Source organism: Parasteatoda tepidariorum, chromosome 3 (genome assembly GCF_043381705.1).
Source record: "Parasteatoda tepidariorum isolate YZ-2023 chromosome 3, CAS_Ptep_4.0, whole genome shotgun sequence".
NCBI lineage: Eukaryota > Metazoa > Arthropoda > Arachnida > Araneae > Theridiidae > Parasteatoda > Parasteatoda tepidariorum.
Window position 1 is genome coordinate 84,806,816 of NC_092206.1, and position 27,411 is coordinate 84,834,226.

The 27,411-nt window shown below is 30.6% G+C and overlaps 2 protein-coding genes and 1 non-coding gene across 4 annotated transcripts in view; 1 reads left to right on the top strand and 2 right to left on the bottom strand.

Annotated features, from left to right (window-relative positions):
- Positions 1 to 2,306: 2,306 nt before the first annotated feature.
- Positions 2,307 to 12,514, bottom strand: LOC107445176 (thiol S-methyltransferase TMT1A). Of its 2 annotated transcripts, none has more exons than XM_043047423.2 (3): positions 12,398 to 12,514; positions 9,781 to 10,309; positions 2,307 to 2,811 (listed from the first exon to the last, which is right to left on the bottom strand). In XM_043047423.2, exons 2-3 carry the CDS (start codon positions 10,291 to 10,293, stop codon positions 2,572 to 2,574), a joined length of 753 nt encoding a protein of 250 aa, XP_042903357.1. In that variant the 5' UTR covers positions 10,294 to 10,309; positions 12,398 to 12,514; the 3' UTR covers positions 2,307 to 2,571. The 2 variants fall into 2 exon arrangements, with proteins under 2 accessions (XP_042903357.1, XP_042903358.1); XM_043047424.2 differs by lacking the exon at positions 12,398 to 12,514 and adding an exon at positions 12,122 to 12,256 and having other exon boundaries at positions 2,454 to 2,811.
- The window catches only part of LOC107445174 (uncharacterized), a 90,782-nt gene continuing 75,861 nt past the window's right edge, over positions 12,491 to 27,411 (top strand). The window contains exon 1 of the mRNA XM_016059518.4: positions 12,491 to 12,615. The gene's annotated coding sequence lies outside the window, so the exon portion shown is untranslated. The remainder of the gene's footprint in view (positions 12,616 to 27,411) is intronic.
- On the bottom strand, positions 17,219 to 27,234 carry LOC122270366 (uncharacterized). The gene is made up of 3 exons (XR_011636451.1): positions 27,107 to 27,234; positions 23,804 to 24,365; positions 17,219 to 18,294 (listed from the first exon to the last, which is right to left on the bottom strand). It is a non-coding gene; the product is annotated as an uncharacterized protein (transcript).

Below are 27,411 nucleotides of genomic sequence, written 5' to 3' on the forward strand. Positions count from 1 at the left end.
ATAAACGGTTTCTCTCACATCTAATAGTTTGAATATCATTTTATTTATGATTATTTGACTGTTTTGTTTAAATATGGTTAAACAACAGTTAAATAAATTGTTATTTAACCAATTTTTCCAAAAGATTTGTAACAGTATTAATTTCGTTTCTTTTTCTTCTAATTTTTATTTTAACGCAAACTATGTTTCAACTCATTCATTTTCAGTTAACATATTTATACTCATTACATATTCAGTTAACATGTTCATACTCATACATTTCACTTCAACGAATTTAAGAACTAGATTAAATGCCGCTCCAATCCTGTAAATTCAACTGTTTTGCATAAGACCTAAATTTTTAGACTAATAACGATATGGGGAACAAATTTCACTCATTTAATATCCTCAAAATTATTAATAAAATTTAGATCATTATATATTTTCAAAATAATTAATATTTTTTCGTCAATCAATATGTTCACAGTTTTATTAATCTAGTCTCGGGGTTCCGCCAAAAAAAATTTGATCCTTTAGGGTTCCACTACCGAAAAAAATTAGACTCGCAAAACCCTTGGATTCTGTTGAAAGATCACTAGGGTTCCGAGAGTGAGGATTTCTTTAACCAATAATAATTATATTTGTATAATTATTATTGGCTATTATGATTTGTATAGCTACAATAACAACAATCCATAACTTACTTGATATTTCCGTTGTTCGCATGAAATTATTTTTGTAAAGTAACGATGAAAAAATTACCGTTTTCAATAACACATTAAATAAATTTGAAATTGATATGCATTGATAAAAAATTTGCATAAGACTTTTTCATCGAGGTTTTTTATTTCGAAATAAATAACCAAATTCAAAATAAAAAATTGAGTTTCTCTGATGCTTACTCTCAACGTTTATAGCAATTCTCTTTTTTAAAAAAATAATTCAGTTTATTTTATCTATTTTCAGAAAGTACACACGTAATAATGCTTCGTAATTTTGTCTTGATTAATTATTTTGTTCTTCTTTCACTTTAAATATTTTCAAAATAATCAAATAATCAGCAGTATTTCTTTTTGGTTAGTGTATTTACAGCTCGTAAAGAACTTTTTTTTATACATATAAAGTCGGGGTTCCGTCAGACGAGGTTCTATCATTTAGGGCTCCGTAGCCGAAAAACTTTGATTACCACTGATCCAGAGCATTCTTGGGTGCTTTGTTATAATTTTCTACCAGGTCACTGCTTGTAGCATATCCCAGAACTGATGATCGTGGGGACGATCCAAGACGATTTATGCATTCGCGTAATTTTTGATACAAAATCGGTGTTCTGGTCGCTAGTGATCTTTTTTTTAAATTTAATTTCATAACAGTCGTTGAATAGTCAACCCAATTTTGGGTTTACGACTATTAATGTTCAACTCTTGCCTTGTAATTTAAAACTCAATCCAGAAGACCAAGGAACTCCTGGATCAAGCATTGGGAGAAATTTGCTTTCGTGGTCTTTTTAATGGAACTAATTGGTTAGCCTGACGGCAAGGGAACTGTTCTCGATCATCTGTAGTATTCCAGTTCTCACAAAAATCTCCAAAAGAACCTTCAGCAGTTAGCGATCGTGAAAGGAATTGCTTCAAGCCAGCAGAAGTGTTGATCGAATATACACAAAACATATTTATTTTTTCTGGTAGAAGGTGAACCAATAAGTCCTACAATGTCCACATTAACTATTTCAAATGGTACGCTTGAGTACGCCCTCTAGCGGAACCTGAAAATATCAGGCATTTATTTATTAAGTTTTCATATAGTTCTATCGTGATCATTGGCAAATTCGGATGCCATTTTTTTAGCAGTAAATAAGAAGCAAAATTTCCCTAAGAAAAGGGCAGAAGAACTTGAAAAAACTATCCAGATAATTGGTAAATCTTTCAGAAATTCACGCCAAACATTTGAAGAAAAAGTTCTCAATAATTTTTAACTTCTATTATCAACAAACTTGCAATATAAAATTTTTTTATCTTTTAAAATTAATAAGCCACAATAAAGAAGGGACGTTACAATGCTAAACGATACATTAAAGACGTCTCTAGAGTAACTGTATGACTGTTCATATGGAAATCGCAGGAATTCGTCTCATACAACAACGCCCCCTATAGTTCGTCGCAATAGCGAATATTATTTCACATCCTTAGCTAGCCGGGCCAAAAAAAAAATTAATAACATATTCTTTTTTTTTTATTCCCAAGTGACAGGTCAAGATTGTGTACGTTCTCTTTTGTTACCCTTTAGTTTTTTTTTCTCCTTCCTTATTTTACATTTCAGATACATATGGATATATATTAAATGGTTTATTTGGAATTTTGATAAAATAAAAGATATTTATAAAACATTTTTCAATTGTTTACAAAAGCTTTTTTTAAATGATTGTATTTTATATAATACGTTCGAATTAATTGAAATGAGAGAATTTCATCCAATCGCATTATAAAGTCCTGTTTATCTCATTATATTCGTGACGTCACTATATTTACACATAACATATGAGTTACCTCATTTTTAGAATAAATTTTGTGATATGCTAAATAAAGTAATGTGCTATCACAGTGTGGCGATTCCAGAAATATGTGGCCGAAAAAATATTGGTAAGAATGGTATATAGGTGTGTTCGCAATGCACATCTCTAAATCCAGCTTTTTTTATTGAATCAGTAATGTTTCTGTTCAAGAAGCATCCATCAAAGTAAATTGCCCACAATGGTGTTGCAAACAGTTGGATAATGTAGTAGCTTGCTTGAGTTTTTGGAAAAGCAACATGTTCCATAAAAAGAAACTTGCCTCCCTGTGAAGAAATAAGTAAAAAATAAATAAACAGGTAAAAAATTATTTTCTACTAAATAACAATATTAACAAAAGACGAAAAGCTTTTCCGTTTTTAATAAATTATAAATTTCTGTAGTAAATTTTCCATACCATAATTCTCGTGGAATCGTAACCAACGGCCATTACGAGTTCGTTTTGCCATTTGACAAAGTGCGCAATAATTCCTATCCTACTTCGAAAGATTTAATTACTTCCGAAACATTGCTTATATACAGGGTGGTCCCGAATTCATGGTACAAACTTCAATGGTAGGTACAGGACATTGTAACAATGATTTATTGTATAGGAATGTATAGTCGCAAGTGACGTGGTGAGGCGTAAACTGGAGAAATAACGGCCGAAAGGAAAAACAAAGATTTTATTGAAAGCGTTGTTGACAAGTGTCATGTTTACAGTAAGTGTTCAAAATTGCGTCCACCAGAATCGATACATGCTTGACAACGTCGGTGGAGCCATTGGCGTACACGTTCAAAGATGCCTGGTATTTCACGCACACCTGCAGCAGCTACAGATATGCGAGCGACGAGATCCTCATCTGAGTCAACTGGAGTCTCATAAACAAGATGCTTTAGATGTCCCCATAAAAAGTAATCGAGGCTCGATAAATCGGGAGATCGGGGTGGCCAAGGGATTGGTTCACCACGCCCAATCCATCGAGCACCAAACTGCACACTACTGCCCTCTACCGGCAATGATACCAACCGATCACTCCATTTCTCTTTCCTTTTATTTCCCCTGTTCACGCCTCACCGCGTCACTTGCGACTATACATTCCTATACAATAAATCATTGTTACAATGTCCTGTACCTACCATTAAAGTTTGTACCATGAATTCGGGACCACCCTGTATAATATTCGTTAGAAAGTGAGCCGTGTTTGGAAGATTTTACTTTTAACGCAGAATCGGTGTGTCATGGTGTATCTCATAACCATAAATTATTAATATGCTAAATGTAATATTTTTCACTCATTTTGACATAAATTAATACAAAATAATGGAAAAAGTATGAAAAATATATTTAATTTGTATGAAAAATTTCTGCATTAAAGGATTAAGGAAGAATGCATAACTTTCTTTCTGCTATTTGACCAAGTAGTGTACCTAAATGTCCATCCAGTATCGAAAGAGTTAATTACTTATGAAACGTTGCTTTATAGAGTTTCTCTAGGAAAGATAGGTGAGATTGTTGTCTCCTGGAAGGGTAAGAAGACGTATAGCTAGAAACTATAGACTAATTTCTTAATTAGTTTCTTTTTAGAATTGAATTTTCACCTTTCAATTTTAAGAGCTGAAAAATATCCCTATAAACTGTCGTTTCCAATGTAGCAAAATATTCATCATTCCCCTGTGCAACAATAAAAACTTCTTTTCAAAACGAAATAAGGATTAATCGTTATTGTGGCTAACCATATTTTTATTGCATGGAAAGTATTAGTTTCAATCTAACCTACTAATGTTTAGAAATTCGATAGATTATTACTCTGTACATTTATCATAATAATATCTCTATGATGTCTATATGATTTTAAAAAAAACTTTATCATCCTTGATTATCTAAAACCATTTCTCATTGTTGTCGGTATATTGTTATGAGCCAGAATGATCACGTGATAAGCTCTTTATTTAATGAAGATCCGGAAGTCTTTAGCTGTCATCAGCTGAAAATTAAGTAAAAGTGATATCGTTAATTCTTCCTTAACAATATTTTTATTATCTTTAATTTTTTTAAAAAGACATTTAACATACAATATTTGAAGTTATCTTTAAGTATTTTCGAAATATTTCATTTTTTTATTATCTTATTTTGACGTTTCAACTATTTTTTTTTTTTGATTTTTAGTAAAATGAAAAATAATAATCCTAAAAATAAAGTTTATAAATTTCGTTACAATCATTTGATATTCTTTTACACTTTCTGGTAATTCATTTTCATGTACTTGTTGCAATATTATTTTCTGTTCTATTTAAATTTTTCATACTACTTACTAGGGAAAATTAAAAATAGTTGTTTGTTACATTTCATTATTTTATCAGGTAATCCTGCTTTAGTACTAGATTATAAATCTTATCTTTCTTGTATAAATACGATATATTGTATAATAAATTGAATAAATATAAAACTAGTGGGAAAAAACAAATTTTCAATCATGGTCAAACTTACTGCTTAATTACGTCGTTAAATTTATATATTATTATATTAATTCCTTAGAGTTAGTGATAGTTATTAAATGATTAAATCCTTAATGACTGTGCTCAAAGTATTGTAAGATGCGCTCAAAATTGTTGGGCTGTTTGGTAAACGAAATTATCAACAAATGATTCTGAAGTCATCAAATATGTTATGAACATTGTGCACGGAGCTCTGCCTGCTGCCACGTTGAGATTTAATCTCATAAGAATCGGAAATTAAATTTATTGAAACCAAATCTCAAAATCTTTTTATTGAATAATTTTAATTTTGATGTATCAATCTGTTTAAAGTTTAAAGAAATGATTACGGTTGAATGAAAATGGTTGTATCCTATTCTGTTTTAAAAAAAAAGTCAACAAATAATCATTTCTTTTTCCATACTATTTTATTTTATATTTTATAACCATATTTGAAGAGCCGACTCAATTTCGGGATTATGACTACTTGTTGTTGTTAATTTACGTCGCACTAGAGCTGCACAATGGGCTATTGGCGACGGTCTGGGAAACATCCCGGAGGATGATCCGAAGACATGCCATCACAATTTTGATCCTCTGCGGAGGGGATGGCACCCCCGCTTCGGTAGCCCGACGACCTGCGCGCGAAGTCGAGCACTTTACGGTAGCACAGTTTAACGAGGACCGATACCGCACACCCTCGGTCCCTACGCAGACTGATCCAAGTGGTCACCCACCCGCACACTGACCGTAGCCAATGATGCTTGACTTCGGTGATCTGCTGGGAACCGTGTCTTAACGATCAGTCCACTGCGGGACGGATTATGACTACTGTTCTACTCCGTAGCCTGGTAATTTTGAACCCAATCCGGAAGACAAGGGAACTCCTGGATCAAGTATTGGGAGAAATTTGCCTTCGTGGAGGACTTTTTCATGGAACTAACCCGCATTTGCGTGACATGGAGAGGAAGACCACGAGAACCTCCCACGGTTAGCCAGGTGACAAAGGGACTCTAACATATGACCCGTCTACCACTGTGGAATTCGTATCGACTAGCCTTCTCTGGGATTCAAACCCGGATCACTTCATTGGAAAGCGAACGCTCTATCCCCTGAGCCATCATTTTCTATACCATATAAAATTCCACTAGTGCACTGCATGCGCATAATTCACTTAAATATTGCTATAATTTTGTATGATATCCGACACTTTCGTACAATATGCAAAGTAAAAAAGTGAACACCCTGAATGCCTTTTGATCTAATGATTTGATTTTCGAGAATCAAGTGCCAATATATAATTAATCGAGACCTTATAAACTTAAATATGCCAGTTAGAACAGAAGATATTTTAAGTATTAAAAAAACAGACATAAAAACGTATTTTTCTGATAAATGTATGAACGTTTTTTTTTAATGGATTCGGAATTTTGATCCTCAAAATATGGGAGGTAGCCGCTAACTTGGAAATATGGACCCAACAGGTCAGGGATCGGTCAAAAGTTTAGTCTCCTTAATGTTAATTTTACTTTTTGTGTATTTCAAAATATCTCAAGAATTTTTTAATTGAATCAAAAAAGGTTTGTGCGCAATTAAAAAATTTGTTTAGTCAAAGACAATTCAATGCAAAAAATTATTTTTAAAATGATTTCTTTATTATTTCATTCAATATAATCACACAAATTTCCAATTTTCGTGCAATTTTTATTTCAATTTAGAGAACAAAATTTTAAGTAGTAAATTACAAATATTTGAATAAAATCAGTTGTATAATTCTCTGAAAATCACATTGCAAATATACAACATTTTTATAATTTGCTAACTCAGAAACTATTCGATTTAAAATTTCAAAAGTATATCGGTTCAAACTTGTTTGAGATATCGTAAAGCGGTTCGTTTTTGTGCTCGAAAAAAAAATCAAAACCAAAACTCGTTTCTGTACTTCTTAAGCTAAAATATCGTCTACGCTAATTAATTAGCAAATTTAAAAGTGAAGCCCTCGAAACATTAAAATTAAGTACTAGTATGGGAAAAATCTAACCATTAGATCAAAAGTTATTCACTTTTTTTTATTTTTCTCACTATATAGTATGTATGCCTTAATAGCTTTAACTTTGACAAATATACTAAAAAAGCATGCGATAAGATCAATTGCATATTGTCTTCAAATATATTTAAATACTTGAAATTTTAATTGTTTTAGAACTTTGTTTCTATTACGTGCTTTGATAAGATTGAGATCAGCTACTTTGTATTTTACGCGTCATTGCTTTTAACGCTATTGTTTCATTAATTATTGTTAAATTTTTTAATTAGATGTCCTGTTCTGTTTATGTGAAATTCTATCATTCACGCTTCGTTCACTTTCAACATTAAATACAGCCCACTTACATTGTTCGTTAAGTTTTCGTATTTCCGTCGGAGTGAGGCGGGCGTTGACTCTTTATTTAAGTGCCAGTGCAATAATGAAGTTTATTATTATCTTATATGATAATATTTAATTGAGAGTAAAAACATTTAAAATTGAGCTGATATATCAGGTGATTGCAAAATTTCGGGAACCATATTTGAAATCAAAGAAAATACAACACATTTTTATGTAAAAAAGAGTATTGATCAATAACATATTATCCACGTGGTTTTCTTTCGCTTTTCAATGTGTTGCATGTTTGTAACCCTTTGAGGTTGTATCTACAAAAGCTTTTTTACCAATCTAGTAGTTAGTTCGCAAAAACGATGAACCGAGCTGATTTTGTAGCACTAAACAATATTCTTCATCTAAGTCTATAAGGTTTAGAGTTATATAAAACTCAAAATAATACATTTGGTAAAATAAATAAAGAAATAAATAAAAATAAAAAAATTAAGAGCCATAATGGTTTTCTTTTTGGAAAATCATTTCTTTATTATATTGGTCTATCCAGATTCAAGATGTGGTAAACTTTGCAGCACAGCAAAACAACGAGAACAAAGCACAAGTAAAGTTGCAGAAATAGAAATACACTGCTAGAAATTTCTCGAAAAAATTGTTAAATAACAATTTATCTCATTGTTTTACCATATTCAAACAAAACAGCCAAACAACCATAAATAAAATTGTATTCAGACTGTTAATTGAGAGAAAATTTCTTTATCGTCTGCTTTCAACTAATACTGTTAAACAACCAGAATTTTATCGCACTAAATAATCCCACCTAATGAAGTCACTTAGTTCTTTGCAGAATGATACAAATGAGCAAAAAGAGCTAATCTGTCAGTCCTATAACAAACAGTACGGGGGTTCCAGTCCCAGCGTTGACACCCCAATATTTCCTCCTTTTCCTTCAACAAATAAGGAATTGCCACTGTCCTATACTTCATTAGTTTGTAACGAATACGATACTCTCATTCACACACAGATGACAACTAAATAAAGCTGTTAATGCCCAGTAAAATTTCTTTTTCACTGTTCTAAAATTATGATAGTTGTAAATGGTTAAAAACCGTAAAGTTTTGTATTCACTGTTTTTGAAACAGACAACTTGTAAACGGTTTCAAAACCGAAAAGATAAAAAATGTTCTTTACCATAAACTTTACGGTTAATTGTATGGACCGACCACTACCGGTTACTTCAGAATAATTTTTGAAGGAAAATTCCAACTGTGTACTATATATAGTTTCAGTATTATAAACAAGAACCTTCTTCAGTGTCTAAATACAAACAATTAAACAATTTTGAGTTCAGACATTGATAAAGGTTTGTAATTACCGGACTAAAACTACATCATGTCCATTTCTGTACCTTTATTTATGCTTTGTTCTCGTTGTATTGTTTCATTCTTAACTTCGTTTAGCAAAATACTTATAGTAGTACGATACTTATGTTCAGGGTGATTCAGCTAAGCGTGTACAAACTTGTATTGAATATTACCTTGATTTCAAGTTTTCTAATAATTAGTGTTAGTAATTCTATTCAAATAGGTTGAGAAATAGTTGATTAACTTAATGAATGCTTTACTAACTTAATGATTTCGGGACTAACTTAACAAATTCACCTAGTTGGTCTCCACATCAATAAAATCATTTCTTTCAGCTATTTCATGACCTATTGGAATCTACAATCATTATTAGAAAACATGAAATTAAAATAATTCTGATAATAAAAGTTCCAATTTAAAGGCTCACGAACAACCAATTCAAGAAAAACACCTGTAGCTAAATACTACTATGGCATTTCTGGTTATGGGCTTGTGCAACTCTCAATCATTAACTCCTCTCCAATTTATTATTGCTTAATTGAATCAGCCTGCATGAAACTGAATCATCCTGTATAAAATTAAATCAGTCTGTATAAAATTAAATCAGCCTAAATAAAATTTAATCAGCTTGAATATTTAAAAAAAAATATTTTTAACGAATCTGAGTTCGTCAGCAGAATTAGTATTATCATTTCGCCTTTCAAATTATTTTTGCTGAAAGCAGAATGAATAATAATCCGAATCAAAAACATGAAGTGAATATGGAAAATTTACCCTTTTAACGATTTATGTGTCGGCCGTATGTATATCTTAAAAATAAATAAATAAAGATGTTATCTGTATTAACCAAACATAAATATTTAGTTTAGATTTCAAAATTAAATCAGTTGAGTTGATTCAATATACTTTGTCACAGTTATTTGTCGGTCGCACTCCTTTGCAGTCTCACCGGATATATAACAGTGCTCCCCCCTTTTTTTAACGCAATTCAAACCAGATTCGAATTTTCGCAATCACCTAATAGTACTTGGAATACTTACAGGTTTGAGAACTCTTTTTACTTCTTTCATAACAGAATCAACACTTGTTACAGAACATAGAACATGCATAGAAACAACAACATCAAAAACACCACTCGGGACTTCCTTCATATCTTCCGCGTAGTTCACAACGATTCCATCCAAGTTCACATGAGGAAATTTTTTTCTATTTTTATCGAACAGTGTAGGAGGAGTCTTATCTAAGGCTGTCAGAGAAGAATTTTCAGGATAAAATTGCAAATTTGCACCACCCCCTACTCCAATTTCCAACATTTTTAACGGGACAGATTTGTTTCGCTTCGACAGATGTTCTTCTAAAAGCTTGAAAAGTTGCTTACGCATTGGTACAAACTTTGGTCCAAATCGTGGTCCGCATACTTTTAAGAAGATAAAAGTTAGCCACTTATCTTTGACTGTTTCGCTTATCAGCAATAAAACTAGAAACGGCAATAAGACAGAAAGTGATATCACCCACCAAATAGCTGTTAGAATCAAATAAATGAATATTTCCATTTTGCAAAGACTTAATCTGAAAAGAAAAAAAAAATTAAAAGAATATTTAAGCCATACAAACATAAAATCTAGTTGGCACAAATTTCATAATAACGATACTAATAATATTAATAAAAAAGTAAAGCTTTCCGTTGCATGGCCATGAAGATCAGGGGGAATAAGGCTCCACAAATTTCATAACCAAAGGCATGATTACCCAAGTCAAAATTTTTGATGGTTTTCCATTGATGGACCAACATAACCTTGATGGTAGCCATCAATAATTCCATCATGAACCATTATATTTTTTGATGGTAACCAACATAAGTAACCATCACCTCAATGCAGGAATTCGGACTGATTTATGATGGTCTAACGTAAGAATAGCAACTTGTTTTGATAGTTTGTTCATGTTGAACCAACACGAATTTCCATCATAGTATCTTAAAAATCAGATGTTAGAACGATCATGAACCACCACCATCCCAATGCAGGAATTTGGACTGATTTACGATGGTCCAACATAAAAAAGAAACCCTTATTGTTCTAATGGTATATTCCTGAGAGCCAACAAGAATTCCCATTAAACCGTCATGTAAATGTATAGTTGGAACCATCATGAACCTGTTGTTGATTCACGAGAGTCAAACTTCTCTTGATGGCTAACCATCATATTATTAAAGTAGCATTTTCCATCATGGAATGTTGGAAGTTTGTTGGCATATCAAAAACCATGAACACGTAATGGAAAATGTCAGATGATGGTGACCATCAAATGATGTTGGATCATCATGAATCGCACCTAAACCAACATAAACCATCAAAATTTTTCAATGGGACCATCAAGAATTTTGTCTTGCGTATGGTAAGATGCTCAGTATTACGCCTAGACCAACTTTACATCCCAAACAAGCTGGACCTGAAACTGGGTGGGCTTCACCCATTCCCAGAGGATCACACCCCAGTCCTTTGCAAAGACAGCTCGGTGCTTTTAACCATTGAGTCATCGCAATCCATGCTAACAGCATAACTATTTCATAACTTGCAAGGTTATTTCTCCATGAAAGGGATAATTTTTTTATTTGAAATATTTATAAGACTTTAAACGAATTTAAATTCTATCAACCTATCTCCTTGTTTTCTCTGCTTGCATTTTTTTTATGTACAAGGTTTTCCTAATATACGATTTTAAATTCACTTTTCAAAATGAAGTTAAAAAAAGAGCTTATATATTTAGTATTGCAAATTAATATTTAAGCGAAGAAATACGAAAACATCAAAATCTGCAAAATCACTAGAAACTATTGTATTGTAGGCAATCCACATACGTGACGCTATGTTCCCTTTCCGACTGGATGCAGCACTCAAACTTTAATTTGATATCTGTGGTAAATAATAGAAAAAGTTTTAATTTTTTTCTATCTCTGCAAACACATTTTAACGTTTTAATACCATATTATTAACAAATGGAATAAATGGTCAGAGTGGTCACATTTTAATGGGAGCTCTGTGGTGAATGACAATGCTACAGTACAAAAAATTTCTTTCTTAATAATAATAATAATTGAAACATTTCTATTTTTTTCACACCTAAAACGAAACATATAGGACTCTCCTCATGTCTTTTTTAAAAGAGGCAAAAATGGAATTATTTATTTTCTATTTTTTTTTAATTCGCCCCTACTTTTTGAATTATTATTTTATTTTATTATCTATTTATGGTGTTTGTGGAATAGTTTAAAATGTCGATAGCAATTTTTTAAAATAACAATTAGAATTTGTCCAAATCTTTTCTCTTTATTATTTTTATTAAATTTTATTTTTGATTCCAAAATCAATAAATAAGTACCTGGGCCATAAGTTGCATTTTTTTTATCCCATCCATGAAAAATTTTATATTTGAAAATTTCACTTATAAAGAAACAAACGAACACTGCTTCCCTATCATTTTACTGTCCCTCTCTCTCTACAAGTTCAGCTTTAAATTTCATGTGCAATGTACTTCGAAATGCATATTTTTGCGCAAGATAATGCAAATGAAGTTAAATTTTTATCACCTTAAAAAAATAATGATTGAAGATAAGATTTAATCTAGCATTGTAATGAAGTACAAAAATCGACTTACCTCTAAGAGTAAATGCTGTGAGTATTTTTTTTAAAGAGATAAGGGATTTTATTTTCTAAGCTGTTATCATTGCTTAAGCTTTCATCGAAACCACTTTTTTATGTTTGAAAAAGAAACTTATCAAGATGAGATATACAGCGGATTATTATAAGAATAGAGCTATTTGTCGCCAAAACAAGCGCCAACATAGCAAATCAGTCTCAAAAACAACTCATCGAGTAAGTAATCTCTAAGTTTAGTTATTCATTCAAAAGTATTTTTTATTTTATTTTTCGTACACTAGTTTAGTTGTTAAACTGATTTAGTGATATCATTTTCTTCCACCTTGCTCTTGATGGCGATTGCTGGAACCCGACTTAACCTAATTGGGGCCCGGGGTAAAAACTTCTTTGCCCCCCCCCCCTCTCTCTCTCTCTGCTTCACTACTTCAGTAATGAAAAACTGAACTTCATGGAGGTATTTAAATTTTTCACCTCATTATAGATAACATAACAAGAAAATTGACTAGAACTTGAAATCGGCATAAAGTCCCCCCCCCCACCTCTGCAATGGTCTGACGAATTATCGTTCTGTCCATTTTATTGATTTCTTGACAATATTATTAATCTAGTCGAATGCATCATGCCGAATGCAGCTTTCTGATTGTCATCTAAATGCGAAAAATTCATATCCTTGCTGACATTAGGGCGGAATTCAGCTGAATTTTCGCAATTATGATGGCTCAATCAAGCCAATCAGAAGCCCGTATTTTTGTAAATATATCGCATTTCGCTGCATGTAAAACTACAGGCTTTTGCTTGGCGCCAAATGTGTTCATGTTAATTGCGAAAAATTAGCTGAATTGCGCCCTAGAAAGCAAAGCCATGGATTTGCGAAATATAGATTTTTTGTGTTCATACGATAGATTAATGAAGAAGCTAACATAAAACTGACGGATTTTACACTGTACTGATATTTTGTTTAAAAAAAGTTCATTAAGGAAGGAAATAAATCGTCTATTCGATTTGAGGGTCCCCTCTGACATGAGAGCCTGGGGCAACTGCCCCGTATGCCCCTGCCTTAGTCAGACTGTGTGGATACCAAAACATATATATACTTATTTCTACCTTAGGGCGTCTTCTTATACCTTAAAGGATTTTATAAATGTGAAATATGGTATTGGTATATGTCGGAAAACTTGTTAAAAAAAGTTTTATATACAAAGAATAACTCATTTCGAGGCATAATATTGATTATAATCTTGTTAAAGAATCTCGATTTCAATTATAATCGTAAATAGACACAGGGGCCCCCATCAGGGGGGAAGGTGGGCGCACGATACGCCCACTTAAAGCTTGGGGGGAATTTTTACACTAAATAAAACGAATAGTTTGGGGGGAATTTAGAATTTGCCCAAGAATACGCCCAAGAGCTTGAGGGGGCCACTGAATAGACAAATCAGTTGTAACCATAACTGTTGCGTAGCTTAGATATTTACTTTTACTTGTTTTTTAACATGTATTTGGTGTGAATCATTGTTGCAATGAATAGTTATAAAAAATTTAAATAACGCTGAGACCTCTCAACAATATGCATCAATGCATCCATAAATACAGAGGGTCCGAAAAATATAGTAAAGTTTTTTTTAAAAAAAAAAAGGATTTGGATGGTTGACCGCGTAAAGCTACTCACAGATGGCGCCAGGGGTAAAAATTCGTCGCCGGGTTACTACTTCCGATTGATTTTTACGCCTATGCTTGAAAAAGCTCGCCATTCCATAATATTGTAATTGTAGAGTCTACCATATAACACGTTATTTTTACTTAACTCTTAACAAAAAAAAATAACAAATGAATTCGGAAAATTTCACAGCATGCTATGATACTACCCAAAAAAATAGCAAACTAGGATATTTTACATAAATATAGCCATATAGGAGATAACACTCAAAACATGGCAAACATTACGTTTTATTTATGTTGTGATGTTAATTTTCTAAATTTTTTTTTTCGGCTGACGACTTATTAGAATTTACAAATTACAGAAAACTCTTATTAATGGTAAAATTTACGAGTAAATTTATGAACACAAATCACAATAACAAAACTTCCTAGGATAAAGCCTGTTCACACATTACCTCGTAAGCATAAGCGGAGGGATACACTGGAAGTTTTCTAAATTTCTTCCCGTTTTAGGAAGCTTGTTATTGTTTACATTCAGTTAACCACCCACACCCATTCACTTGAATTTTTTCGAGAGGCATTTGATCATACCATTTACAAATGCATTTGACGGTATTTTTTTGATATGAGAAGTATTTCTCCAGCTGTTACCATTTAAAACAATTTTAATCTCATTTTCATATTACGATTGTAGCGCCATCTGTTAACTAAAATATTAAAATCTGTATGCCAAATTGGAGTATTTTTTATCTGGAGAATAAAAATGGGCGATAAAAGGATAGGGGTAAGATTTTGAAGTTTTCCCCCCATTTCAGGGATTAAGATTTTAGAATCGAGTTTTGTATCATTGAAAGCAATAACTCTTGAAAATATTCAATATTTGTCGTTTTAGATTCAGTGAGCAAATATCAAAATATTTAACAGTTTCCATGGATACTATTTTTCGGAGATATTATGAGGGAGGCTAGTGCAAACATTATTCTTTAATAAATTTGTCTAAAAGCTTATAAATCAATATATTGAACACATCTGGTATTTTTTTCTCGTTAAGATTTGAATGTTTATCTTCATTTTGAATGGTACATAAGCAAATTATGATCGATACTTTTGTAAAAAAAAATTTAATATGGTTTTTGTTCATACTAGCCTCATGTCAAGAGGCTAGTGTGGACGCTTAAGACCAACTATTTATTCTTTTGTTGGTTATAAAATAAGTAAAATAAACGAAAATTATACTTATTTAAGTCTAAAGGTATTGTCTTGAGTAAATTTTCTCAATAATTTATGTAACATTTAATCTTAAAAAGTAATATATATTGGGGGGGGGGGGAGATTATTTTCAGACATTTCACGTCGTATGAGCCAATGTTCATCTACCTATGGAGCAGAAAACGTCTTTCATCAGAAACAGCCACCTGTTGCCACTCAGTGGACGTCCAGTTGCAGTCCATTTGGCGTACAAATTCCAGTCTTTGCCGTCTATAAACTGCAGTCAGCATAGTTGCATTAACTAGACATCTGCTGCGTACAATGCAGAAACGCTAGTTGAACTGTTGTTAAGGAAACACTGTTGATAGCCCCTTGGTTTAGCTGAGAGATCATGTTCAAGGGTTGGACGTCTTTTCGCCCAAAATGTATATCAGCAGCCATTGTCCACGTCTGTCATCTATGGCATGTGGTGTACCACATTTGCCACCACACTGATTTTGATTGTGCTATTTAGCTATGCACGGTACTCTATTTCTCTGCTGGCACGCTAACAGTTTTCAAGATTACGATTTGCAAATTACATTCGGAAATACTTCCATCCTTAACTCGAAAAATAATGATCATGCCTTTTCGAACGCGGAATAAATTGCTTCGATTCTGCATAACGCCAATGATAGCAATGTTTTTCTATTCTTTCAAACGCTCTGCTGCATTGTGCGACCACCTGCTTTCTTTGGGTGGTTATTTCACGTTTACGTCGAAAGTAAGTGGTCATATAAATGTGACTGGACAGTGTATAAACATTCAACTTTATTTATATGGATTTCGGAAAAATGTAGAGTGTACAAAATTAAAAACGGGGACCACCATTAATAACTTTTGATCTAATGCTCGTTCTAGGAGTCATTCGTAATGATTCGAAGGAGTAACCTCAAATATGCTTATTAATTTGAGCAGACGGTATTTTAAATTACGAAATCAGACACAAAAACGTATTTTTACTGAATAAACATACCTTTTGTTAACGGATTCGGATTTCAGACCCCCAAAATACAGGGAGGAGTTGCAATCTGTGAAATAGGGTCCCAATAGTCTGGTAAGGAAAGTGGTCCAAAGTGAGGACTCTTATGTAAATTTTACTTTTTGCGCATTTCGCCATATTTCGAGAAGTTTTTTAAGCGAATTTTTGAACGCAATTATACAATTCACTTATCCAAAAATAATTTCATGCAAAAAATAACTTTTAATAAATATTTATTATTATTTTATTTAATATTTGTCGGAAAATTTTTGAATCTTAGGGTACACAATTTTTACATCATTTTAAAGAATACAGTTTTACATGGCAAAATAAAAAAATTGAGCCCGTACTAGAAACAAACAAACAGGCTAACATAAATTATCAAAAATTACAGAAATATAGGACTATATTAGACTAATCTGAACTACATAGAGTTAAAACTTATCTGTGTCACGGTCCTTCTGTGAAAACTGCTCTTTCCAAATTTTTGATTAATTCACTGCGATTGATTTGAAAATTTTTATTTAAATAGAAAATTTGTTGCATAGATTAAAATTTATGTTTATCCGAGCTTTTTAATCGCACCTTATTATACAAAAATGTTTCGAATTTTTTGAGAAAATTTAGTTTTACAACCAAATGCTTCAAGTTATAATACTAAAAACTGAACAATATAAATGAGGGTTTCGGTGCGAAAACTAAGCGATGAGTAATTTTTTAATACAATTTTGACACAGATGATATAACTGCTGTGATTAAAGCATAAATCGAACAAAAATGTAAAATCTGCACTTTTCTGTGTGAGGTTGTGAAAACTGCATAAACCTTTAATGAAAATTGGCTTTCACCGATAATTTTATAGTTTGGATTTACCTACCCTGAACTTACACAAATCTTGAACTACTTTTCCACAAAAATAATTGAGAGACGCACAATTAAAATATTTAATTGTTAGCACTTATGATAATTACAAGATTCTCAATTTCAACATTATTACGGGGTGCATTAATAAAAGTGCTTCTTGCTTTTTCGTGCTTCATGCCCTTAGTCTTTAAAACTGTAATTTAAACAAGTAGAACTGCTATTTAGATTAAACTTTAAGGCTGTTTTTTTAAGTCAGCGTAGTGCTTTTTTTGTGAATAATAACTGTTGTGAGTTTGCAACTGTTACTTATGACTGTTAGGTCAAGTTTAGCCTATCTGAAGCCAGCACTGTTTACGCTTATTTTGAAAAAGGCACAAAACGCCAATATGGAGAAAAGAAACAGTTTTGCGATAATGAAAAACCATTTGTGGTCTAATTTTTTAATATTTAAAAACTTACTCCAATGCTGCATTACTTGGGCTCATAGAAATTTGCTAAAACTGAGAAAGAAGCAGTGATTTCGATAAGTTTCATTTTGGTGGAAAAATGAAGTTAAATCTGTGATTTTTTAAAAAGTTTAATAGCTTTCAAAATATAAAAGTTATTTGCCTGTTCTAAAGCCCAGATAATTCTTCACGGCAAGATTATATATATAGTTCAAATTCATCGCAATGCTTTAAGTGTAAGGCACTTAAACTGTGGTTTTTCTATTTTCCTCAACTACGCTTCGAAAAACAGCATTAATAATCATCGCTGATTATTTTTATTGCATCTCTTCTTTGCAGCTATGCACAAAATTAATAACAAAATTAATATACAATTAATTACACAAAATTAATATATAAGACTTTCAAACACCTTGTGTATAATGATTTCAAATTTTTCAAGACATATTTATTCCATTACTATTTAGTGGCGATTCCGATGAGATGTGGTCGGAACCAAATTGGTAAATAAACAGGATAACTAACGTCATGGTGTAGGTCACTGAAACCAGCATTTTTTATTGTTCCAGTAATGTCACGATTTACATGACATCCACCAAATAAGATAGGCCATAGTGGATCCATGAGATTTTGAATGAGGTAACCTCCTTCATTTTTTGGGAAAACAACATGTTCCATGAAAATATACTTTCCTCCCTATAACAGAAAGAAACTTTTACATCAAAGAATTGATGACCGGGAAATCTAATATATTATAGATAGATAAAAAATTAGAAGTTATAAGGGTTTTCTGCGATAGCTCTCGTAGAATTCATATATNGATACCAGAAAAAAATCAATATAATAAATCAGAAGTTATCTTTTCGTGAAATGAATTGGTATTTTAAAAATTTATTAACTTTTCTTCCTTTGATACAGTTTTCTCAAATACTATAAATTTTAAAAGTACATTAAATTATTAATTTTACAAATTCTTATCATATATATATAACGTCGTTGCCGAGTGGAAGGATTAAAACAGGTCTTAGGCCGGGAAGGAGGGTACAAAATTTATTTATTAATTATTAAGCAGAGCAGTCATGAGAAGTGTAAAAGTGAACACGAAAAGTTGTCAAGGGTGGTGCCAGACTCTGTCCGACAAGGGGGCAAGTCTCCCCCGACAGGGGGGCTCAAACAAATTAATTCAAAATATTTAAATTAAAACGAATTTCATACTTTAAATTTTTTTCTCACATCATTTTTTTAAAGTGTGTTTCTAAGAATCTAAAATCACTAATATTGATACCATAATGTGCAGATTCCTTTTAATGTAAATTTAAATCTAATTTTTTTTCTGTTACCGATGTATTTTGTACTGTATGGTGAAATTTACCATACATTGTAAGCGTAAAAATTATTTCTGTAATGAGAAAAAATAGTTGTAGCAGTAACCACAATTTCAAAAAATTTCTACGCTATAACTCAAAAATTATTCGTTAATAAAAATTTAAAATTTCATGCACATTTAACAAAACATTTAAAGAGCATTTTGATATAAAATGTTATTTTTATGTGCATCGATTGGCTTTTGAATCATTTAAATGTTTTGAAAATAAAGTTTTAAGTACATTTTTTGCGTCCACGTATTCCATCTAAAGATATCATGCCCCGTTTTGAACGAACTTCGAAATGGTTATGCCCATAAAATTGTAAAATTCGAATTTTTTTTTTTTTTTAATGTTACATAGTATAATTTTAAAAAAAAGGCTATTTTAATGAGGGGACTCGACGTTAATATATATTGTAATTAAATACAAAGAGACTTTTAAAATTTCTCCTTGCGTCTCCTTTTTCTTTTCAAAGATGCTTTTAAAGTGAACATCTATGTCCGGCAAAATGCTAATTTCTCCATTTGAGAAAAAGAGTAAGTCTATCGGCTTAAAATATAAGATTCAAACAATATAGTTTAAATTTGTAATTATTTTTCAATTTACAAATTTTAAATTTGCCTCCGAGAAACAAATATTAACTAACTTACATTTTTTTTAAAAATTGCCACACATGGCTGTTGTTTGTCTGCCTATGTTTTCGTTTCTCTGCAAAGCTGAAAGTACACTTTCTACCAAGATTTCTGTTTCGCCCTGCAAAAGCTTTTTGCATATTGACATACGCCTGCAACGAATAACCTTTTACGTCCTCCACGAAGGCAAACATTTCTTCCACTACTTGATCCAGGAGTTCACTTGTCTGCTGGATTGGGTTCAAAATTACAAGGCTACGGAGTTGAACATTAGTAGTCGTAAACACGAAAATTGGGTCGGTTATTCAACGACGGTTAAAATAAAATAGCAAGATATACAAATTTTTATGGAAGGTAATTTTAAATTGTAAAATACAAAATTTGAGAGAAATCGGTTGAATAATTCGAGATAAATAAAATTTTAAGCAAACTGACATTTTTAAAATTTGATAACTCATAAACTAATTGATCGATTGCACTGAAGGTTTGTATTTTGAAATTAAAAGGATGTAAAAATATGTTGAACATACAATTCAATATATTTTACTACTATTTAATAAACTAAAAAAAAAAATAATAATAATTATTTAAAATTAATTTTGCTTAAAAATTTGTGTGCAAAATGTTTTTCGTTATTTTATTCAAAAATTTTTCAATACACTCAAAAAGTTCTCGAGATAATAGGCTATAATCGAAGAGTGAAGTTAAAATTAAAGGACCCATACTTTCCAACTATCTCTCTCTGCCGTAACTTACTTCAGACCATATCTTCCAGATTGCGGCTGTTTCCTCATTTTGAAAATTAAACTATAGACAAACTTGAAGGTTTATCCAGAACAGAATGCGCTTTTCTGGTCATTTTCGAAACTTAAAGTATGGTATTGACTCTTTGTAGGTGAAAATATGATTAAATCAAAAGTTAATCAAGGTGTTCCCTTCTTCCATTTCATACACTGTACATAAAATAAGTCAATGAGAATCTGTTGATTAATATATATTTAAAGACATTGAATACGAACAGTTTAATTGTTTTTCTGTATCAATCAACAATCTTTTTACTACTAAGACAATGATAAAAAAAAATATAATAAATTGTAAAAATTTTTTTTTACTTTTTTTCTTTTTTTCCGACTGCATATTTATTGCGTTGATTAAAATATAAACCTTGAATCCGAATAAGTAAATGATTTTCCTCATTTAAAAGTATAAAAAAAATTGGAAATTTTTTTTCTTCTTATACCTTTATTTTACTTGAAAATTTCAAAAAACAATTATGTGATCCCATAAACCATTGATAAACACATAACATCAAGAAAGAATTTGTAAAGAAGGGGACCTGCGTCTCTTTCTGCTCCCAGGCTTTTGTTCCAAGAAAAGGAAGATGTGTCTGTGGGAAAGGATTTCTAAGGGACTTCGAAAAGTCGCCAATTTTAACCATGTCTAATCGCATCCGGTCTCTAGTTTAACAATGTATGGGCAAAGTTACAAGTAGTGCAGTGAAACTACAATTACATAGAATTTACAATATATTTTACTAATTTTTGTTACTGATTCTTAAAAATAAAAAATTAACTACAAAAATTTTTATTAGGCATTTTTTGACATTATTTAGAAAAAAATGTGACCAGACTGTTTTCCCGACGAGACTCTAAATTTTTCCCGATGGGGGGGGGCTGGCCATTCCCGACGGGGGTGCAATTGCCCCCCCCTGACCCCCTACTGGCGCCGCCCTTGAAAGTTGTGCTCCTTGGTTATATGTTAGGGAAAATCCTGCAAAGTAAAATCCGTAAAATGTCTTAATTTAGGGAAAGAGAGGAATCTTAGTAGTTGCTATTGGTTTATGAAATAGATAGAGCATTTCCCACAGAGAGGAAAGAAGAAAATGTCCTGCTTTTAATTAAATGCATACTTGAGTCAAAAATTGATTTAAGAACAGGGTGTGGCTTTTAAAAGTGTGAGAAAGTATTTCGATTAGAATAGTTAATTAGGATAACATAAAAAGTTTAATAGAAACTTTTTATGCTACATACACACACACACATATATATATATATAAGAGTGTGTGTGTATGTGTGTGTGTGTATGTGTGTGTAGATATATATGTAATACAAGAATTAANTGTGTGTATATATATATATATATATATATATATATATATATATTTCAATTTCAAGACGTTTAAAATTATTTAACTTTTATACAAAAACGTTTTGTTGCCATATATTAATAAAAATGACTATTTTTGAAATTTTTTTAAACAAAATTGTTTAATTCTCTAACTATATAATAATATCCTTTAAATGAAAGTATCGTAAAACTTATAAAGTAATTCAAATTTTCGATGGCTAGAGGTTAAGCACCAACAGCGGCTAGAAACATGAAAGGATATGTTTGTGTACTAAAATTTAAGGCCTGGATCAGTCTTGGGTCTAAATAATAGGTAAAAAAAAATTTCCAGCAAGAAATCTTTCGTTTTGACTTAAGAAAATAAAATAAAACTAAGTGGCAATCAAAATGCCATTTTAATTACCAATTAAACATGTCATATGAATGTAACCGTCATATGGCCGATGTCATATGGCCGATTTTAACTTCTTAACGTGAATATCCATTTACTTAGTTATGTAGACTATTAGTTCGTGAATAGAGCCATTAAGCTAAATTATATATTTTAGTTTATTTTTGGCTTTAAGGTGCATTGTGCTCTTTTTTTTTAAATTTGAATATTCTGTAACTTAAAAGAATTTATAAGTTTAAGTTTATTTCACTTTGGTAGAAAAAAAAAACTTTCAAATAAAACTCATTGGTTCGGATGATTAATAATATCAAATAAAAACGATTTTTGATTTAAAAAAGTTGCTGAGTTATTTCATTATCCATCAAAGGAGCCAAATTATTATTTTTTTAAGTGTTAAGTATAGGTGCTACTGAACATTTTAACAACAAATTCACCACGATATCAGGCGAAGATGTAAGTGATTAAAACTAAATCCAATATTACTTGAGTGATTTAAGTTTATGCTTACATGTCTTAATTTTCGAATACACGATTTTAATTATTGAAATACTAGAAATTCCAATTATTTAAAAAGGTGAACAAGCTTGTCGCCGGAGATGGGTAGTCAAAAATATAATATATGAAATAACGGTTGACCAGTTTCAATCGCATTTTTTTTCCTTACATTCACGTTCGGCAAGTCTAGAAAGTGGGTGCCTATTTTTAATGCGCTTGAAACATGTCAACTGTTATTTCATTTTCGTATATTTTTGAAGTGAATGAAGTTTTCAATCAGTTAACATGCTCATAATAGTTAAAAAATTTTACTGAAGTAAACATTTGAGTAATATGCTGTGTTAAAAAATAAAATATCTACAAACTTATTCTGAGAAACTTTCATTCAATTGAAGCAACCAGACACTTTTACTTTTTTTTCTTCTCCAAATATTTACTTTGCATTTCATAATTGTAACTTCTATAATAAGATATTTGTAGGATGGAAAGTATTAGTGCAGTACGGGGAAAAAAACGAACATCCAGAATTACTTATAATCTAAAATTAGAATTTTCTAGAAGACCTATCCCTTAATGTGCTAATTAATTAGTGCAGACTATATTTTAAGTTACGAAACCAGAGACAAAAACGTATAAAACTTTTTTTTTTTTTTTTTGTGACGGATTTAGATTCTAGACTCTTAAAATATGTGTATAGTAGCCTTACTCTGGTAAATATGGTCCCAATAGTTTAGGCAGGAGAAAAGTCAACATTTTGATCTTTTAATGTTAATTTTACTTTGCATACTTCGCCATGTCTCGAGAACTTTTTAAGCGAATCGAAAAGTTTTTACACACAACAATAAAATGCGTTTATCCAAACAAAAATAAAGTACTCCAGATAAAAAAAATTATTTAATATTTTTTAGGTTATTTACTAATAGCCGAAAAAATTTTTAATTCTAAGGTTTACAAGTTTTTTTTTATCATTATAAAGTTTGTAGTTTTTAAATGACAAAATACAAAATTTGAACGAAATGGGTTAAATAGTTTCTGAGTTACCATTTCTTTTTAAAAAAGTAGAAATTTGAGTAAAATTGTAAAATTTTACTCAATAAAAAGTAAAATTTGATTTCTGAAATTAAAGTTTTTCAATTTTAAAGATTTCAACTTTTTCAAAGTTTAAATGTACAAAATTAAAAATAAATACTTACAGTCTTCAGTACTCTCTTCACCTCTTTGATGACTAGCTCAACATTTTTCACGGAACATAGTGTATGAGTACTGATGACCACGTCAAAGGAAGAGTCATTGATGTCCTTCATATCTTCACCAAAATTTAAAACCGTTCTTTTGAAACTGATTTGAGGATAATACTTTTTATTTTTATTAAAAATTTCTATGAATGAAGGGTTGACGTCAAGGGCAGTAAGGTTAGAATTCTCAGGGTAAAACCTTAAATTGGAACCTGGTCCTATTCCAATCTCCAATATTTCCAAGGGAACAGCTTTGTTGCGATTCGACAGATGTTCCTTTAAAATATTGAAGAGTTGTCTTCTTTTAGATAAGACCATAAAACCAAACAATGGCATTAGAAACTTTGAGAAAAAGTAAGAAAACCATAGATGACTGGCGGTTTTACTTAGTACAAGAGAGATCACAAACGGCAAAAAAACTGAAAATGATAAAAACCATAAGAGCATTGACAAAATCAAGTAGACAGCAACCTCAATTTTTTTAAGATACACAACAGCTCTCATTTTTGATGTTTAAGAACTATAAAAAAAAGATAAATACATTTTAGAAAAACATTTCTGTTTTAAAATTCACTGGACAACAAATAATTTTCTCACAAAAAACAATACTTAAAGCACAATAATACAAAATAACATTTTATTGGACTTGCTAACTCTTTTTCACTTAACATCCTTATACAAGATGCCACTGTCGATTTTCTTAACTTAAGAATGGTTTCAGATTTAGTTATAAAAGTGAGCTACTTGTATAATAAAGTGGCTATGGATTACAAGACGAGATTAGCTTACAGTTCCTCGTAACCATAGTACCCGCCACGATGCGAGACGGGTGTCTGGAGGAGTTCTCCTGAAAGCCGCACTATACACCTTGGGGATATTAATGTAAAGAAATAAATTCTTGTAACGTTTATTCTCGATTGGCGTGATGTAACGTTCATTCTTCCCTAACCCTTAGTGAATTTAAGAAGAAGAAAAAGTATTTTTTACAAAATGTTTTTTGTTTGTTTCTTTCTTCAGATCGTTTTTTAATGCTCGTCAAAAATTAATATTATCATTTAAATTAGATAATGGTTTCAAATGTTCTAATAAAGGAATGATAAAATGTACTTATTAAGAATCGCTGTTATAGATATTGTAATACAACTCCTATTGCAGTTACAAAAGTTTTTTTGTCAGAACAAATTTTTTTGAAAAACCAACTTTTAAACACTTTTTTAAAATTCGATTTCTCACGAGCTATTCGACCGATTTCGTTCAAATTTTACTTTTTGCCTCAAACAATAAATCGTTAGAAAAGACTATAGAAAATGAACATCGCAAGACAAAATTGAGTTTGTATAAATTAGATGTTATAAATTAATTAAATATTATAAATTAAATTGATTAAATATTATAAATTAATTAAATACTACAAATTAGTCAAATATTATAAATTGATTACATTTTAATTAATTAAATATTGATTAAATAGTTATATATTATTTTAAAATTAATTAAAGGATTAATTTGAAGATTGCGAAAATGATCTTTTTACACTTTATACTTTTTAATACGTTTATTTCATACGCTAATCTGAGCGTTAAAATTTTTCAAATATCAATATTAACTCTTATCGTACTGCGGTATGATAATCACATAAAAATAATACTTTTTAAACAAATAATTTCTTTTAAAAAAAGCTTTGTATTGTGATGAAGCATTTCATCATTTTAACAAATATTTTTAATTAGATACTCAGAGAAAGAGAGTAATTAATACTCAGCTAGAGTATGGCTAATGCTAATGGATGCATAGTATATGAAATATACTATAGTAGAAGATATATAATTAAAAAATAAATAAAATTTTAAAAATTTCCTTCGGCTTACTTTAAACAATCCTTGCATATAAATTAATTTCTTTTAAAATATCTAGTTACAATTGAACACGTATTTAATAACATTAAATTTGGGGTCAACGGTCCAAATCGAATTGATTCTTAAATTGGTATAATTTTTAAAGAGAACAACACATATCCATTTTGTATGTCAGTTTTGCATAGCGATTCCATTTTTTTTTCCAGTGCTTTTTTTTTTCTTTTTTCATTTCTTTTTCACAATGTTCGTTTTCTAAAAATTATGTTCCACAAAGTATTTCTAACAGATCTGATAGAGCTAAATATTGAATGGATTGAGATAGATCGGATATAGCTGAAATATTGAATGAATTGAGATAGATCGGATATAGCTAAATATTGAATGAATTGAGATTGATCGGATATAGTTAAATATTGAATGAATTGAGATAGATCTGATATAGCTAAATATTGAATGGATTGAGATAGATCTGATATAGCTAAATATTGAATGAATTGAGATTGATCGGATATAGCTAAATATTGAATGAATTCAGATAGATCGGATATAGCTAAATATTGAATGAATTCAGATAGATCGGATATAGCTGAAATATTGCTGTTTAAATAAACATCTTATTTGTACTTTTTTTTTTTTTTTTTTCAGAAATGGGGTGGGGGGATTTTCAAATTTACAAGGGGAAGGTCCCCATTTATTTGGGGGGATGAGCACACCCTGGAGATCAGAATTTCTCGAAAGATGTTTTATATATTTGACAATATATGTTTTATATTGATGACTTTTTCTGTTTTTAGACATTCGAAAAAATTCCTTGTTTTTGCGTAATCTACGTAACAATAATATTTGAACTTCATCCAAATCGGTTTTCGTCAGCTTAAAATAAAGTGAAAGTAAATTTTTAAAAATCTAAAGAACAGAGTACTGTCTGTACTATCGCTACAGATTAAATTACATATCAAAACTTACTAATCGTACGATTTTATATAATCAAATTTTTTCAGAAAAATAATATGTTCTAAAACTTATTTAATGCTATTTCTCCTAAATTAATAAAGTGAACAAATATATTTTAAAAATAATTTTTTTTTCAAAAATATTATATTGAAAAAGGTTATTATTTGTCAAACTATACACTGTAACCAAAATTTTATCGAAATCAAAAACATAGAGTTAAAAGTTATTTAATGATATTTCTCCTAAATTAATAAAGAGAAAAAATATTATTTTAATAATAACCTTTTTTCAAAAATATTATTTTGAAAAAGGTTATTATTTGTCAAATTAAACACTGTAACCAAAATTTTACAGAAAACAAAAACATAGGAGGGGGGAAATAAAAAAAAATAAGAAAAGACTTTTAACAAAAGCGATTCACTGTAAACTAAAAGGATTTTAAGTAACTTACTCAGCATCAGCTCCTTATAGAATATTCAAGAACAAATAGAATTTGCATAACTATCCACTTGTTTCGTTTACTTAGCTGATAAGCTTTCTGAAATAATAGAGGGGTTTTAAAAGAATTATCTTTAAGAAAGTACATTGATCAGATTGCAGAATGACGCAGTCTTTGAGAGTCAGAGAATTCAAATTCATTTAAATTGATAAAACTTGCAATGAGAGTATGTACACTCATGTCCATAAATTAAGGATAATGAAGTTCAGGCACAAAAAGAGACAGAACAAATTTGACTTATTTGTAAAGTCTATGTA